Source organism: Dendrobium catenatum, unplaced genomic scaffold (genome assembly GCF_001605985.2).
Source record: "Dendrobium catenatum unplaced genomic scaffold, ASM160598v2 fragScaff_scaffold_81, whole genome shotgun sequence".
Taxonomy (NCBI): domain Eukaryota; kingdom Viridiplantae; phylum Streptophyta; class Magnoliopsida; order Asparagales; family Orchidaceae; genus Dendrobium; species Dendrobium catenatum.
The window spans coordinates 362,719-380,916 of NW_021318543.1; the positions used below are offsets into that span (position 1 = coordinate 362,719).

Genomic DNA, 18,198 nt, shown 5'->3' on the forward strand with positions numbered 1-18,198 from the left:
GCATTCTAGTAGGTATCTGACCTCAGCACAAAATAATTTTTCGTCATTAAGACACCTCTATGTGTACGTTTGGTTGGTTGATACATACATAACAACTTTGATATTCTTTTCTAAACTTATCATATCTCATGCAGTTCTATTTTATTCTTCCATCATAAACTCTAATCAATCAGTTAATAAGTCGATCTTTATCACTCAATAAATTCCATTCAATCTTATTATTCATTCAATTAATAGTAATATGTCAGTTATAATCATAGTATCAATAACAATATTGGTATCAGTAATAATATTAATATTCACAGTGATTAGTGTATGTAATAATAATATATGTGCAATATCAATATTAATAATTATATTCAGATATTCAGAAGAATGTACATTGCTCATGTGCTTATAATAATTTTATCATAAGTTTATAGGTGTTGTATATATGAAAACAAGAATATTCTCATTTAATTGTAATTCTTTAATAAATTGACACATGTTGATATAACTGAGTTTTTTTTAGACCATTAGGTGTTAGCTTTGCAAAAAGATTTCACCAAAGTCTTATAATTTTTTATTCTCAATATTTGAAGATATAAAAAAGATTTATAATTTTTTTTTTCTAAAAGTTTGAATAATTATCATAATTATCAATATATCCTTAGCATACTTTATCATAAAAATCCTATCCCACTCACACAATTCAACAAAAGCCATTTCATTTCTATTTCCCTTAAACTAGAGAAGAAGAAATAAAAAATTAAAGAAAAGGAGAGGAGAGAGGAGAGAGATCTTCATATTTAGGTATCATAGAGTCATTTTTATTAGTCGGCCCAATTGAAAAATTTGCTCATCTAGAGATAGGCTGTCATTACACTACCTTTGATTTTAAAAATTTTGTGTATTTTGTATTTTATGAATTTTATTTTAGTCATAAGTTACTAAAGTTGTAATATCTTTTTTTTTTTAGTAAACTTTTATCATGTACCTTTTAATATATTGTAGTTTTAATTATTTTAAACATATTGATAGAAATATATTAAATGATCACAATATATTCTTGTATTCTTTGGGCAATACCTAATTTGTAAAATTTAGATGAATATGAAAATTAGATAAATAATTCTTAAAATTTTATAATACCAATATATGACATGCATACTTGATGTAATTTATATGTTGTGGTCATATACATGTGAAAATGAGTACTAATTTTTTTATGAATGTCACTGGTTATGATTCATACGTATATTTTATATGAACTAAACTGATACAATGAGCTTAATATTGAGCATTATATCACATGTTTATTATGTTATATATGTTGTGAAATATATGTATATATAAAAGACTAGCCGCCATAAATGATTGACTAATTCAGATTGACTGAATAAATATTACCGTATATAGGAGGGTGGACTGATGGGCTTTCCTTTAAGATAAGGTTTGTAGAATAATTCTAAATTATATAAAAAGGGAGGCATAAGGAGACATATTGATATGATATAATACATCGACGAACATAAAGTTACAACTTCTGATATAAAAGCCACATGACCTAAATGATTTATGATATGACTTATTTATGAAAATATGAATAATATAATTGAGGCTAATTCATATATAGTTAGTCTATATGACTAGATATATACAGGAAAAACATCATAAATAACTAGATGTCTTATCTTTCTTACAATATTTGCATATGCATATGACAAGAATATATATATATGATAAATTATATGACATTATTTATATAAGAGATAGGTTGTGATTGATACAAGTATTTGAAAAGATTGAAAAAAACTAATACAGAGATATTTGATATATATGAATCATATGATTTACATGATATGAGCAAATTGTATCCTTTGGGCAAATACGGTTCGATTAAGGTTTGTTTTATTTTTTAGTACCAACGATAAGCATAACGTCGTTATGAACATAATGGCCCAAGGTATGGAACCCTAGAAAGAGGTTGGCCCAACTTCAGTGAGATGTTATACCTTCTTTATGGTCTAACATACTTGTCAATACATTATTTTCATTTTTTATACATGCATAACATTGACATTGTATGGCATACATACAATAATGACAGGTGTATTGATGTTATTAGGGTTGTTAAAATCGGGTTTCGGAACAGGTTCAGGTCCAACCCGAAATTGACTTGGCATTGTCTGATCTAACCTGAACCTGCCCCGTTTTTAAAATTGGGTCATATTCTCAGACCTAATCCTGACCCACCTTGGGTATGAGTCAACCCGACACGACCCGCCTCACACATTTGGCCTTTCGTGGGCATTATAGGGTGTGCAGGACGACGAGACGACGATGGCGAACGGACGACAATGTAGCAATTGCGAACATACCAGATGGTAAACTGCTGTGAGGGATGGCTAGGCATTGATGACGGATCGATACTGCGGTATGTGGGATGGTGAGGATGGCGAATGTGACTAATGCGGATGGTGAACGCAACCCTATGGGCTTAGTGTGGATGGTAGACACAACTAATGTGACATCTCTTCGGACGTGACTAACGCGACGGGATGAACATAGTGGGAAACGATTAGTCTGGGTTAAATCGGGTTGATTTTTGGTTTCCGAGTAAACCCAATCCTGACTCGATTTTGTAAATGGGCTGAAAACTTGAACCCGAACAAGACCCGTATGGTAAACGAGTTGACCCGAACAAAAAAAAAATCGGGTCAGGATTTGAGTCATTAGATTTTGACAACCCTCGATGTTATAAATTTTATTTAAACTATTTTGTAAATGATAGGTATATGATTGATATAACTTATTAATTATTGTTCATTTTGTTACTGATCATTACTCTTAAAATATATAGTTTTACTGATATTTATTCATTATACAATCTATTACTATTTTATTGCTTGTTACATACTTTTATAGTTATATGTTCATACTAATAGTGATTGAATAATTACATGCATACTATTTATATTCCCTTACATTGATTTCATTTGTCGGTTCCAGTAATCTATTGAGTTGTTTGTTCACTATATGGTTTTACATGTTTTCAAGAAAATGTCAGGATCTAGTAGAGTGAGAACAAATATTAGATTCAAGTTTTATTATATTTTTGCATTTTCTCTATTTTTTTAGTCAGGAGCTTAGAAAGTTGAAATGAATGTAATATTGATTGATCTCGTGACTTCTATACATGAATTTTGAGGGATGCATAAAGTTTTATACTTCGATGCATATGATATTTAATTGCTTCCAATGGATTGATTTATATTAATGAATTCATAGAAGCTCAATTTGATTCATTTAGAGGTTAAAATCGACAAGTCTTTCAAAATTAGACTTTGGAGTGTTACATTGAGTATCATATTTTGGGTGGCATTCAACCATTTATAATAGCTGTGGTGGGCATTTAAGATAGAATAGAGTATTTATCCATCAAAGAGACAAATATATTTTCCCATTTCCTCTCCCGAGAGATTTAATAGGCCACACCAGTGCCATTCACATGCTTTCTATATAAAAGGGAAAGAACGACTCAATGGGAGCGATAATAACGTAGAGAGCAACGCCATAGTTATGGATATATTTGATAAAGATAGGACCTTTCTATGCTTCATATAACTTAACTATGTAATGTTAGATTCTAATAGTGATAGTGATGAGTGCCCCTTGAGTTCAAATGGCATATAAATACTTCTGATTTCTCATTTGGCACATTTCAGTTTTTTTTTATGATAGTGTTTATGTTGATCTAATTCCATAACACCACATCAATCGAGGAGTTACACACCTATTCAGGCACCTCTCTGGGGGTAGTATGAAGAACAAAATCATACTCTATTTTCATGTTGATTATGTTTTTTTGTAATGGTACATATGTAACTAAATTTTAACTTGATTATGACATTGAAATGAAAAACATTCCTACTTATTATTGATATGTGTACAACATGTCTTTCCTAAATGTTAACAAACACAATGGTTATCTTGCTAGCACTTGACCCTTAAAACAATATATGTATAAAATTATTGCGCCCCATAGTTTCCTAGGTTGGTCAAGATTTAGGTTACTACTGATTCTTGAACAATGTTTTACTATATATAAATCTATTAGTAGCTCTCCTCATATATTTATGACTTCGAATGAGGAAGACAAAGAGAAGACATGCTGATACCTAATGCCCCTTAAGAATTTGAAGAAAACTAGTTAGAAAATATCATGACTTAAAACAACCTTCTCCACTAATATATATATATATATTATATATATATATATATATATATTAGATATATATATAATAAAGTATATAATTATGAGTGATTATGAATTATATTTCCATACTCAGTACATTTGTATTGAAATAAAAATTTGTTTATATCTATTAAAAAACATAGCTATTATTTTATTAAATTCATATGAAGTCAAATTTCATATAGAGGTGATTTACCATCTCCGCTATTACTCCCGTCGGGGTTTCTGTGATCGAAGCTCTGGCGAAGCACCGGCCCTCACTCTAATGGATCTGCCTGTCTCCGATCTCGGCCCTATCAGAAATTCTGGCGCCGCCTCTTTATCATGCCCTCACTGCGACGCTGAGCTCGTCCACAAGATTGCCCAACTTCTCCTTCCCGGCCTCGCCACTGCCTGTGTTGACTCCACCACCGGCGATTTCTTCCGCACCCCCGCCATCGTCGCGGTCGATATACGCAAGGAGATGGTCGATTACCTCAACCACCGCACCGAAACTTACATCTCCGATCTCCTCCTCGCCCATGAATCCCCTGGCGACAGCAGCGCTAACCACTCCGAACCCGTCGACATTATCTCAGACCTAATCGAAGACTTCACCGCCTCCAAACGCAACATCTTTAGCCGCGTCTCCGGCTGGATCCTCAGCGACACTCGCGACGACAGGATCGATGACTTCGTCCAAGAAATGGATACGAATCGTTTTTGGTCGATCGACCGCCGCGAGGTGATCTCCGAGGTTCTGCTTCGAAACCTAGATTATAAAAGTAAGTCGCATTGCTCGATGAGATTTGATGAAGAGCGGGAGCTGGAGGTGCATAGGAGGGAGTGTGAGTTTCGGCCAGTAGCTTGTGGGAATGAGGGGTGTAAGGTGAAGTTCTGCGCGGTGCGTGAGGAGGAGCATGACGGGGCTTGTGCGTACAAGGTGTTGTCATGTGATCAAAAGTGTGGGGAGATGGTATTGAGAAGGGAGATGGATCGGCATTGTGTTACTGTGTGTAAGATGAAGTTGACGAATTGTCCGTTTTATCAGGTTGGTTGCGAATCTGGGATTCCAAGGTGTAGGGTTGAGGATCATTGTAGGGATGAGCTGCAGAGGCATTTGATATGTGTTCTTCCAATTATTCATCGGGATGAGGTTGGGTTGGAAGATGCGTGGAAAGAGCGTGCTACAGCGCTGGCAGAGGTATAGTTTTTTTTTTTTTTTTTTTTTTTTTTTTTTTTTTTGGTTTTCAGTTTTGCATATCATTTGCCATATTATTCTTTTTTTGTCACTCAAACCAATGCATTTAAATCACGTGAGAAGCTTTGATGTTCTTATATTGAGTTCCATGTATTGTTACATAAGCTTGCGTGTGCGTCGTTACATCTTATTTAGTGTAGAGCAGAAATGAACGCATAATGAGGATTAACAAATTTTGTACACCAATGTTTATCTAGATTAGATTAATCAAGTCATCATGCAAGCCCCACCCGGTTCAACAAGCCGCTAGTTGTGAACTCACTCGGTGCTCACCCAAAAACTCTACTTGCTTGGTGTCAATAGTGGTCAAGTTGCTCATGAGGAATCGTACGTACCCTAAGGAAAATCAGTAAGAATCATATCTCATTTACTCGCCCAAGTAGTAACCCTAATTCGGTCCTTAGTACTAAGCTGTTGAGCTCACCACCAAGGATGCCTAGTCGCTTTGGCTTCTCATCCAAAGAATTGGACTGCTCGTCAAGAGTTCTTGCCCTCAATTTGGAACAAATGCAAAGTTCTCAGTTACTGGATTGCTGTTAGCCAAACTTGTTTGTGAAACAACAAGCTACATAGAGCTCAATAAATATAATTCTTTATTATTTCCATATGTCACCAATTTTATTTTACAGACCTTGATTCATGTCTACAAATAGGGATTTACTAGCCATGTGTATACATGAGTGGATTATGTACTTTTGGAGTCAAAAGAATACCCTATTAATATTGAATAAAGATCTTCCTTCGAATTCTTTAGTTATCTTTCTTCTCTCTCTTTCCCTTATGTGCTTGTTATGAATTTCTTGAGAGGAAGAAGAGCTCTTCTTGAGCTTCTTGGAAGAGAGAGAGAGAGACAGGGAAGGGAGAGAGGGAAGCTTTACTGATTTATATTGGGGTTATTTCAATTACACATGATGTGGTGTCCTTCAAAGTAACATAATCTAAACCTGAGCCAAAACCTAACAATCTCCACCTTGGCCCAGATTTTATAATTTAAGATCGAAGAAACACCCATTAACAAGAACTCGCGCTTGCTACAATTCGACCAATTCCCTGCACTAACTCCACGAACAAATCCATCGAGCTAAACCCAATCCTACTCTTCTACAACATCCACTGTGTGTTCTAATCCACGGCTCCAACTCACGTTCGTGTGTTCTGATCCACGCTTACATGTGCTTATCGTTGTTCCTCCTGTGATCCACACCCTTGTGCTTTGTGTATTGCCTGCTCCTATGCGGCACACCTGCGCTCTATCACCGAGCACACTTCGACTCTCCATTCTTCCCCAGGCACTTGTGCTTGTTTCGACCTGCAACTTCTCATGAGCCACCCGTCCGATTCCGAGTCCTTAACCAGACTATCTTTGCGAGATTCTTGATCTTGCTTTTGTCTCTGCTACTCTGACACACCAAATCTAAATGACATTGCCGATCTGCCTACTTTCCAACCTGGAGACTTCACCTCAAAATATCTTTGATTCATTACTTTTGTCTCCGCTGCTCCGATTCCGACAAAAATTGATTTGCAACGCTAACTCGCAACTCCGACCCGCTTGTGACGAGTGTGAACCATGCGTCCAGGGGCGGATCCAGCTTCTTTTTTCAGGGTGGGCAAAAAAAAATTTTTGTGGGGGATGACAAAGATGCTTAGGATTGATTAAATGAGGGTAAACAAATTTTTTGAGAGGAGGCAAAATACCCAAAATATCCCTCTAAAATTAAAAAAAAAAAATTTTTGAGTGGGGGCTTCTCTCATCTCTCTCTCTCTCTCTCTTCTCTTCCAAGAATGCAAGAAGGCTCTCTTCCTCTAATGAAAAATTCATTAACAAGTGGTATCAAGCGGGGCTAGGATCAGAAGCGGTTGTGTGCTGTGTCAGCGTGGCCCGTGGTTGTTGTCTGAAGGCGAGGTCAGAAACCAGGTGCCGAGCTGTGTTCGTGGTGCAGGAGAATGCAGAGTCGCGTTTCATAGGCGGGCCAGCTATATGTGTGGTTGCGGAAGATCAAAGAGGGTGTGCAAGTTGGCAAGAAAGGGTCGAAAGCAGGTTGGCTGCCTAGATGCAAGGTCGGTTGTGGCATTACGATAGTCCGGAGGGCAGCTAGTTGATGCAATGAGCACGCATGAGAGGTAGTTGCATGGATCAGGTGTGTAACGGGCATGCCAACAGAGTTCATGCGGGATTAGTCATAAGGACGGCATGCGGCGACTCTCGCAACGTGATTGCGATCCGGGAGGCTGGCGCAAGGACCGAGGCAGGCGAAGGCTATGCGGTTCTGAACCACGCATCGACGCATGGTGTCACACTCGTCACAAGTGGGTCGGAGTGCGAGTTAGCGTTGCAAATCAATTTTTTGTCGGGAAGTCGGGCAGCGGAGACAAAAGTAAATGAATCAAATTATTTTGGGTGAATCTCCAAGTTGGAAAGTAGGCAGATAAGGCAAGGTCATTCAGATTTAGGTGTCAGAGTAGCGAGACAAAAGCAACGATCAAGAAGTACTTCAAAGATCAGTCTCGGTAGGACTCAGAATCGGACGGGTGGCTCATGCGAAGTTGCGGGTTGAAACGAGGCACAAGTGCCTGGGGGAACAGAATGGAGAGTCGAAGATGGCCTCGGTGATTAGATGCGGCAGTGTGTGCCGATAGGAGCAGGCAATACACAAAGCACAAGGGTGTGGATCACATGAGAGACAACCGATAAGCAACATGTTAAGCGTGATCAGAACACACAGGACATGAGTTGGAGCCGTGGATTGAACACACGTGGGTGCTGTAGAAGCAGTTATGGATTGGCTTAGCTCGTGGATTTGTTCGTGGAATTACGTGCAGGGAGTTGGTCGAATTGTAGCAGCCGAGTTCTTGTAATGTGTTCTTCCGATCTTAAATTTATAAAATCTGGGCCCAAGGTGGAGATGTTAGGTTTGTTCAGGTTTAGATTATGTTGCTTTGAAAGAACCCACATCATGTGTAATTGAAATACCACAAATAAACAGTTTAAAGCTTCCTCTCTCTTCCCTGTCTATTTCTCTTCCAAGAAGCTCAAGAAGAGCTCTCTTCCTCTCATAGAAATTCAATTAACAAGCACATAAGGGAAAGAGAGAGAGAAGATAACTAAAGAATTACGAGAGGAAGATCTTTTATTCAATATTAATAGGGATTCGCTTTGACTCCAAAAGCAATAATACCACTCATGTCATATTACATGGCTGTAAATCTCCATATTTGTAGACAAATGATTCAAGGTCTGCTAAAATAAAATTAGGTGACCACTATGAGAATAATAAGCGATTATATTATATTGAGCTCTATGTTAGCTTGTTGTTTCACAAACAAGCTCTTGGCTAAACAGCAAATCAGAACTGAGAACTTTGCCATGAGTTCCAAATTATGGGAAGAACTCTTGACCGAGCAGTCCAATTCTTTGGCATGAGAAGCCTAAAAAAGCGGAACCTGGCCATACTAGAAAAAGAAAAAAAAATTCCTGGGTGAGTAAACGCTTAGTACTAAGGACCGACATTAGGGCTTACTACATGGGCGAGTTAAATGAGATATATATTCTTACTGATTTTCCTTAGGGTACGTACGATTCCTCATGAGCAACATTTGACCACTATTGACACCAAGCAAGTAGAGTTTTTGGTGATACACCGAGTGAGTTCAACAATAGCGGCTTGTTGAACCGGGTTGCGGCTTGCATGTATGACTTGCATTAAATCTAATCTAGATAAAGCCATTGGTGTACAAAATTTGTTAAATCCCTCATTATCGCGTTCATTTCTGCTCTACACAGAATAAGATGTAACGACGCACACGCAAGCTATTAACAAATACATGGAACTCCAATCATAAGAAATTCAACAGCTTCTACGTGATTTAAATGCATTGGTTTGAGTGACAAAAAAGCATAATATGGCCAACATATATGCAAAACGAAACCAAAAAAAAAAAAACCGATACCTCTGCCAGCGCTGTTTAGCACGCTCTTCCACGCATCTTCAACCAACCTCACATCCAGATGAATAATTGGAAGAACCACATTATCAAATGGCCTCTGCAGCTCATCCCTAACAATGCTCCTCAAACCCTACACCTTGGAATCCCAGAAGATTCGCAACAAACCTGAATAAAACGACAATATCATCAACTTCATTACACACAGTAACACCAATGACCGATCCACTCCCTTCGCATACCATCTCCCCACACCTTCCTTGATCACATGACAACACCGTTGTACGCACAAAGCCCCGTCATGCTCTTCTCACGCACCGCGCAAGAACTTCACCTTACACAACCTCATTCCACAAGAGCTACTTGGCCGAAACTCACACTCCCTCCTAATGCACCTCCAGCTCCCGTTTCATCGAAATCTCATCGAGCCAAATGCGACTTCACTTTTACAATCAAGGTTCGAAGCACGAAACTCGGAGATCACCTCGCGGCGGTCGATCGACCAAAACGATTCGTTCCATTTTCGTGGACGAAGTATCGATCCTCGTCGCGAGTGTCGCTGAGAATCCAGCCGGAACGCGGCTCAAGATTGTTGCGTTTGCGAGGCGGTGAAAGCTCTTCCGATTAGGTCTGAAGATAAAGTGTCGACGGGTTCGGCAGTGGTTAGCGCTGCTTGGCCAAGGGGATCTATGGGCGAGGAGGAGATCGGAGATGTTAAGGATTCTGGTGCGGTGGTTGGAGCGTAATCGACCATCTCCTTGCGTATATCGACCGCGAACCGATGGCGGGGGTGACGGAAGAAATCGCCGAGTGGGGTGGAGTCAAACAGGCAGTTGGCGAGGCCGGGAAGGAAGAAGTTGGGCAATCTTGTGGAAGCAGCCAAGCGTCGCATGGGGGCATGAATATAAAGCCGGCCAGAAATTTTTGATAGGGCCGAGACTCGCGAAACGGGCAGATTCCTCTAGAGTGAGGGGCCGGTGCTTCGCCGAGCTTCGATCGCAGACACCGCGACAGGTGAGAACAGCGGAAATGGTAAATCACACTCTATATGAAATTTGTTCATATGAATTTAATAAAAATAATGCTATGTTTTTAATAAATTTAACAAATTTTTTATTCATACAATGTCTTAGATAGAAGAAATTAATTCATATCACTCATATTATATATACTTATTATTATTATTAATTATATTTATATATAATTAGTGGGAACGGTGTTTTAAGTCATGATATTGCTAACTAGTTTTCTTACAAATTCTACAGGGCATTAGGTATCAGCATGTTCTTCTCTTTGTCTTCCTCATCGTAAGCCCTAAATATATGAGGAGAGCTAACTAATAGATTTATATGTAGCTAAAAACATTGTTTCCAAAGAATCCAGTATAACCTAAATCTTGCCAACCTAGAAAACTATGAGAGCACAATAATTTATATACATGTATTGGTTTAAGGGATAAGAAGTAGCAAGTAATCATTGTTTTTGCTAACATAGGAAAGACATGTTGACACAATAGCAATAATAAGTAGGAATGTCAGTTTTTCATGATCAATAGCATAATCAAGTTAAAATTTAGTTACAATAGTACCATTACAAAGAAAAAAACATAATCAACATAGAAATAGAGTATGGGTTTTGTTCTTTCATACTACCCCTGAGAGGTGCTCGGTAATAGTGGTGAATCCTCGATTGATGTGGCGTTTATGGAATTAGATCAATCATAAAACACTATCATAAAAAAAAACTGAAATGTGCCACATGAGAAATTCAAAGTATTTATATGCCATTTGACTCAAATGGGGCACTCATCACTATCAATCATTAGAATCTAACATATACATAGTTAAGTTATATGAAAGCAGAAAGGTCCTATCTTTATCAAATATATCCATAACATTATGGTGATTGCTCTCTACGTTATTATCGCTCCCATTGAGTCTTCTTTCCCTTTTATATAGAAAGCATGTGGAATGGCACTGGTGTGGCCTATTAAATCTCTCGGCGAGAGACGAAATGGGAAAATATGTTGTCTCTTTGATGAGATAAATACTCTCATCTCTATCTTAAAATGCACCACATTATTATAAATGATTGAATGACCACCCAAATACTGGAATACTCAACTGTAAACTCCCAAGCTACATCTTGAAAGGAGCTTGTCTAGATTTAACCTCTAATGATCAAAATTGAGCTCATCTATGAATTCATTTAGATAAATCAATCCATTGAAGCAACTTAAATAATCAATGCAGTCGAAGATAAAACTTATGCATCCCTCACCAATCATCGTATGAAGTCACAGAGATCAAATCAATTATTACATTGCATTTCACTTTCTAAGCTCTGAACTAAAAAAATAGAGACAATGCAAAATATATAAAAACTGATTCTAATATTTGCTTCTACTCTACTAGATCCTGACATTTTCCTGAAAACATGTAAAAACCATTATAGTGAACTAACAATCAATGAGATTACTGGAACCGCACAAAGTGAATCAATGTAAGGAATATAAATGTATGCAATTGAATTATTTCATCACTATTAGCTATGAACATATAAACTATAAAAGTATGTAACAGCAATAAAATAGTAATATAGATCTGTATAAGAATAATATCAGTAAAACATATTATATCTTTATATAGTAAATGATTCAGCTAACCAAATGAACAACTATTTAATAAGTCTATCAAATCATATACCTATCATTTACAAAATAGTTTTAAAAAAAATTATGACATCTAGGGATTGTCAAAATCTAATATACTCAATCCTTGACCCAGAATTTTTCTTTTTGTTCGGGTCAAACTCAGTTTACCATACGGGTCTGGTTCGGGTTCAAGTTTTTAGACCCACTTTACAAATGCGAGTCAAGGAGTGGTTTTACTCGGAAACCAAAAAATCAACTCTGATTTAAGCCCAGCTCAATCGTTTCCCAACTATGTTCAATCCATCGCTGTCTCAGTCCACGTCCGAAGAGATCGTCACACATTAGTCTGGCTACATCGCACACTAAGCCCATAGGGTTGGTTACACCACTCGCTAGGGTTCATTCGGGCAAACGGGGTCGGGTTCGGGTCGAATCCCGGAATGACCCAGGCAATGTGCAAGCCCGAACCCGACCCGTTTTTAAAAAACGGCCAGGTTTATGGACCCGAACCAACCCGATTCGGGTTCGGGTCAACTTCCGACCGACACGATGACCCGGAAAATTGCTAAATTTCGGTGCAAAAAACAGGTCAATTTCTCTTCTTTCGCGGTCAAAACCGGGTCAACTCGGATTTATCGGGTCAAATATGAGTTTTCGTGTCACTTTCGGGTGATTTTTGTGCTTCCGTGTCAACCCGAACCCGACCCCCCTGATTTTAAAACGGTGATTCTTCAACCCGAACCGACCCGTTTCGTTGCGGTTGACCCGAACCCGTTTTCCGGGTCCGAGATGTTTGAGTCGTGTTTCAGTGTCGTGGTCGGAAATTGACACCCTACCAATATCCGAACATTAGTCCACGTTCGCCGATTCCTCACCACTCCCACATTTCCCACAGTATCCGACAGCATCAATGCTCAGCCATCCCTCAAACAAAGTTACCATCTCGTATGTTCGCAATTCGCTACTAATTGTCGTACCTTCCGTCCACGCGCTCTCGCTCGTCCTGGACACCACCTTAATCATGCCCACGAAAGCCAAAGTGTGACGGCGGGTCGTGTCGGCGTTCGACTCATACCCAAAGGTGGGTCAGGATTAGGATCTGAGAATATGACCCAAATTTTAAACAACGGGGCGGTGTCAGGTTAGATCAGACAAATGCCGGGTCAAATTTCGGGTTGACCCGAACCTTTCGAAACCCGATTTTAACAACCCTAAACATCAATGACACCTGTCATATGTATATATGCCATCAATGTCAATATATATCGCCATGTATGCAACAATGAAATATAATGTATTGACACAGTATGTTAGAACCATAAAAGAAGGTTATAACATCTCACTGAAGTGGCCAACCTCTTTCTAGGGTTCCATATCCTGGGCCCTTTAGTGTCATAACCGACGTCATGCTTATCTGTGGTTACTAAAAATAAAACAAACCCTTAAATCGAACGTTTGCCCAAAGGAATACAATTTGCTCATACATGTAGAATCAGTATGATTCACTATATCAAATATCTAGTCGTATTAGTTTTCAGTCTTATCAACTACTTGTATCAATCCAAGCCTATCTCTTATATAAATAATGTCATTAATAATTTATCACCCCCCTATATATATTCTTGTCTACTGCATATGCAAAGTATTTTAGAAGAACAGATAAGAAATCTAGTTATTTATGATTGTGTTTTCTGTATACTATCCTTTAGTTCATAATAGACTAAACTATATATGAACCAGGACTCAATTATATTCAATTCATATTTTCGATAAAATAAGTCAATATACATTAAATCATTAAGGTCATGTGGTTGTATATCAAGAAGTATGTAACTTTATGCCCGTCAATGTATATCATCATATCAATGTCTCCTGATGACCACCTTTTTATTTCATTTTGAATCTTATTCCACAAACCTTATCTTAAAGCCAAGCCCAATTAGTCCTACGCCTCCCTATATACGGCACATATTAATTCAGTCATCTGAATTAGATCAAATCATTTATGGCGGCATAGTCTTTATATATACATATACTTTACAACATTATCATTAACATAATAAATCATTGTAGATATAATGCTCAATATTAAGCTCATATAATCAGTTTATTCATATTAAAATATAGTATGGAATCAGTAACTCAGCGACATTCATAAAAACAATTTAGTAGTACTCATTCTTCACACTGTATATGACCAAAACATACTAAGATTTACATTCAAGTATGCATGTCAATATATTGCTAATTATAAAATTTTAAAGAATCTATTTATCTTTAATTCATATTCATACTAACATTTTACAACTTAAGGTACTTGCCCAAAGAACTACAAGAACTATATTTGTGATACAGTTTAATATGTATTTCTCAGCATTAATAGCAATATGGTTAAAAATATTAAAACTACCAATATATTAAAAAGGTACAAGTGATAAAAGTTTACTAAAAAAAAAAAGATATTACAACTGGTAGTTAACATATGAACTAAATAAAATTCATAAAATAACAACAATAGCACAAAAATTCTTTAAAATCAATAGGTAGATCGTAATGACTAGGCCATATCTCTATGAGCAAATTTTTCAATGGCGACTATAAAAATGACTCTATGATACTCATATCGATAGCCTAAATATGAATATACCTCTCTCCGTCTCTCCTCATCCTTTTTCCTTTCTAATTTTAATACTGTTCTTCTTCTCTAGTTTAAGCGGAAATAAGAATGAAATGGCTCTTTTTTGATGTGTGAAGTGGGATAGGATTTTTTATGATAAAACGCTATGCTAAAGATAATTGATACTTATTTTCTGATATTTTCAAACTGTTTAGCAAAAAAAATTATAAATCATTTTTATATCTTCAAAAATATTGAGACATAAAAAAATATCATAAGTACTTTGGTGAAAATCTTTTGTAAAGCTAACAGCCTAATAGGCTCATAAAAAAACAACTCAGTTAATGATTATATCCAACATGTGTACAATTTACTTAAGGAATTACAATAAATGGATTCTTCTCTTCTTTCCTTTACACACAGCCTACTAACTTACATGAGGAAACTTATTAAAGGTGCAGGATCAACTATTACATTCTTTGAATATAATGAATATTATTATTAATGATTGATATTTGCACAATATTAATATTACATAACTAATCACCTGTGAAAATAATTCATATTATTAATGATACAATATTGTAATTGATAACTATGAATTTTAACTGACATATTTACTATTTATCGACATGAAATAAATAAGATTAAATGGGAATTTACATGAGTGATAAAGATCAAATTACTAAACTGATAGGGATTAGAGTTCATGATGGAAGAATCAAAATAGGAACAGCATGAGATATGATAAGTTGAGAAAACGAATTCAAAATTGTTATGTATGTATAGAAACCAACCAACGATACACATAAGCGCTGTCTTAAAATGACTGAGAATTATATTTGTGCTGAGTCGGATACCACTACTTAGAATCGACACGACACGTCAGAAGATACCGAAGCCGCAAAGAACCCAGTGAGAAGGATCAATATAGTGCATTCCTGGTGATTGCCGGAACGACATTTCGGCAGTTTCCGGCAGATAGTCTAATCACTTACGAATGACTAAGCCTTGACAAAATTGAAAACGGCCCCGAAAAAATACTTATTTGAGATTGATCAGATTTAATCATCACTATATAGGAATCCGATTCAAATGCAGTTCCGGCTTAATCTTCTAACATGGAACAACTAACTAAATTTATAAGATCCGTTCTCCGTCTGCCGCTACACTAAAATAGAAAAGCTTAATCGTCCGTCCATGGCCGGCATACCGTTCCGATAATTTCTAAAGTTTCCTTATGGGTGGCTGACAAGCAAAGGGCGAGATTGAAGCGATCCCCCAAAAATACGGCACAGTTATTTCATCCCGCCAGGTTAATTTCTTCTATTTTTTAAGCAGTTGTCATTGCACCTATTCTTTCGCTGTTTCTGCTGCTCACTCATCGATCAAGCCTGCAACCGTTCCCTCATGCCCTCACGCACGGTTCTGCTCCGTACGCCTAGCCGAGCTGCTTCGCATCAAAACAGCACCGCCGGATTGACTTCCCGCCAGTCCGCCTCTTCTGCCTCGGAGCCAAGAACGGCGTCCGGTGCAAACCAGGAGATCGACCTCGCCGTACGCGGAAACAGCAGGAACGAAATTGCTTCAGCCTTCATACTTGTATGGTTAAGTGCTATTCATCATGTCTCCGTTTCTCTATTTCCCATCTTCTCCCGTGTTTCTCCCATCCATTTCAAAAGCCATCATCGTAGATTTTTTAGAGCGGTTTGTATTGCAATCTGGTCTATGAGGTTAGTGAATGCATGAACTAATGATATGTCTTCTTAAAATACGCAATTTGTTCTATTACATTCTGTGTTCTATTAAGCAGCTAAGATGTCCTTACTGTAAAACTTGTTTGATTAACTTTGACTTTTTTTAATCTAATTGATATGCAAACATATAATTGATATGTTAATCTAAAATAATCACTATACAATCACAGCATGGAATCAGTGCAAACATATCTTTAGATTAGGAAGCTTGCACCCGCGGATATAACATTTTCGAATGATTTGAACTTTAATTTTGACCAAACTTAGTACAAATTTGAACGGTTCTTGATATGAAAGAACCAATGATATCAAAATTGTTTGCCATCGTTTTTTAACAAATCAATAGTATATAATCATAGCGTTTTCATAAAGAGAAATTCATTAAACAGTCAGATTTTTTCATAGTATGCTATGAAAAGAATTTCGTATAAATCGATCTCTCCCCTGTTAGTGGAATTTCAAGTATATATATTAGGACCGTGGACGCCAAATATATACAGTAAGATAATGCATAATCCACTATAAAATATATCAGTACATCATCCTTTTAGAACATTCTATTTCTAATAATTCCATCATCAATCAATAGATATCATCGAAAGCATCTCAAATGTGGATGTAGCCTTTAAAGTAAGAGAATTATACTCTCTTCAAAAAGTGCTTCAATTAGCTAAGAGGGTTAAAATCCTTACTTGATATTAGCTAATGATCAAATCTTGATAGAGTAACAATAAATAAAGGAAACCCTCATCTGTAAACAACTCAGCAAAGGTTAATACCAAATAGATGTTACGAGATTATGGTATTCTTTCATATACTAGCTGGAATATATCACTTGTGTGAGCCTAATAGTTAAGTTAATTCATCGCTAGTCAAAATGAATCGCATTTCCAAGTGCTTTCGGGTTCATAGGGACTTTTAGGTCAATCCTTGAAAAGGAATTTTCTTCGAAGAAAAATCAACCAATAAATTAGAAGGCTATACAAACACGTATTAGCTGTAAGGAGACTTTTGTCAACACAAGCATAGAACTTAGAGATATTTGAACAGGGAGAATAAGTAACAACATTAGGTATCTAAGGAATCAATATTAAAATTACAGTTCCAGTTTCTCATTGAAGAAGGAATATATGAACTGTCCATCGTTAAAAAATTATCCTCTTAAAAGACTTGAAGATTTAGTGAGATATCGACAAAGGAAGCTTAATCGTGATAGGAAAAATCAATGCAAATCCAGACAATGTATCACAATCCAGCTCTAAGCCTCAATTCAAACGAAGCATGTAAAAGGGGCAAAAGTGACTTTATAAAAAGAACAAAGGCTTGAGCTGGACTGATTTCTAATGGCTAAAAAATTATTTAAGAAGAAAGGATTGAACTAAAGTCTGGAAAGAGACATCATAAGGTCATATTGTCCTTAGTTAAATCTGCACATCAAACATTACTCGCATTGAGCTCTCCCATATATTGAAAACAGTAGAAGTGGACATAGCATGTTATAAAGTGCTGGACTAACTTAGCTTGCTTACTGTCCCAATAAGTAATCAACTTTATTGACATCTTTCTTTATAAACTAGTTGATCTATGAAGAATTCTCTTCCACTATATCTGAGAGGGCTCGGAGAATGCTGAATCGAAATTCTAGCGCATGATCTAGAAGAGCATTTCCAGGGAATTTAGTAATGTAGCCACTTAATCCAGAAACTTCGTATAGGTTGAACTAGGCGGTAGTCAATTTAATCTTTCCTG

The 18,198-nt window shown here is 36.9% G+C and overlaps 1 protein-coding gene across 1 annotated transcript in view; it reads left to right on the plus strand.

The window, feature by feature from the left end:
* Nucleotides 1-4,412: 4,412 nt before the first annotated feature.
* The window catches only part of LOC110096492, a 24,766-nt gene continuing 10,980 nt past the window's right edge, over nucleotides 4,413-18,198 (plus strand). The window contains exon 1 of the mRNA XM_020822475.2: nucleotides 4,413-5,420. Coding sequence (XP_020678134.1) covers nucleotides 4,503-5,420 — 918 coding nt within the window. The 5' untranslated portion in view covers nucleotides 4,413-4,502. The remainder of the gene's footprint in view (nucleotides 5,421-18,198) is intronic.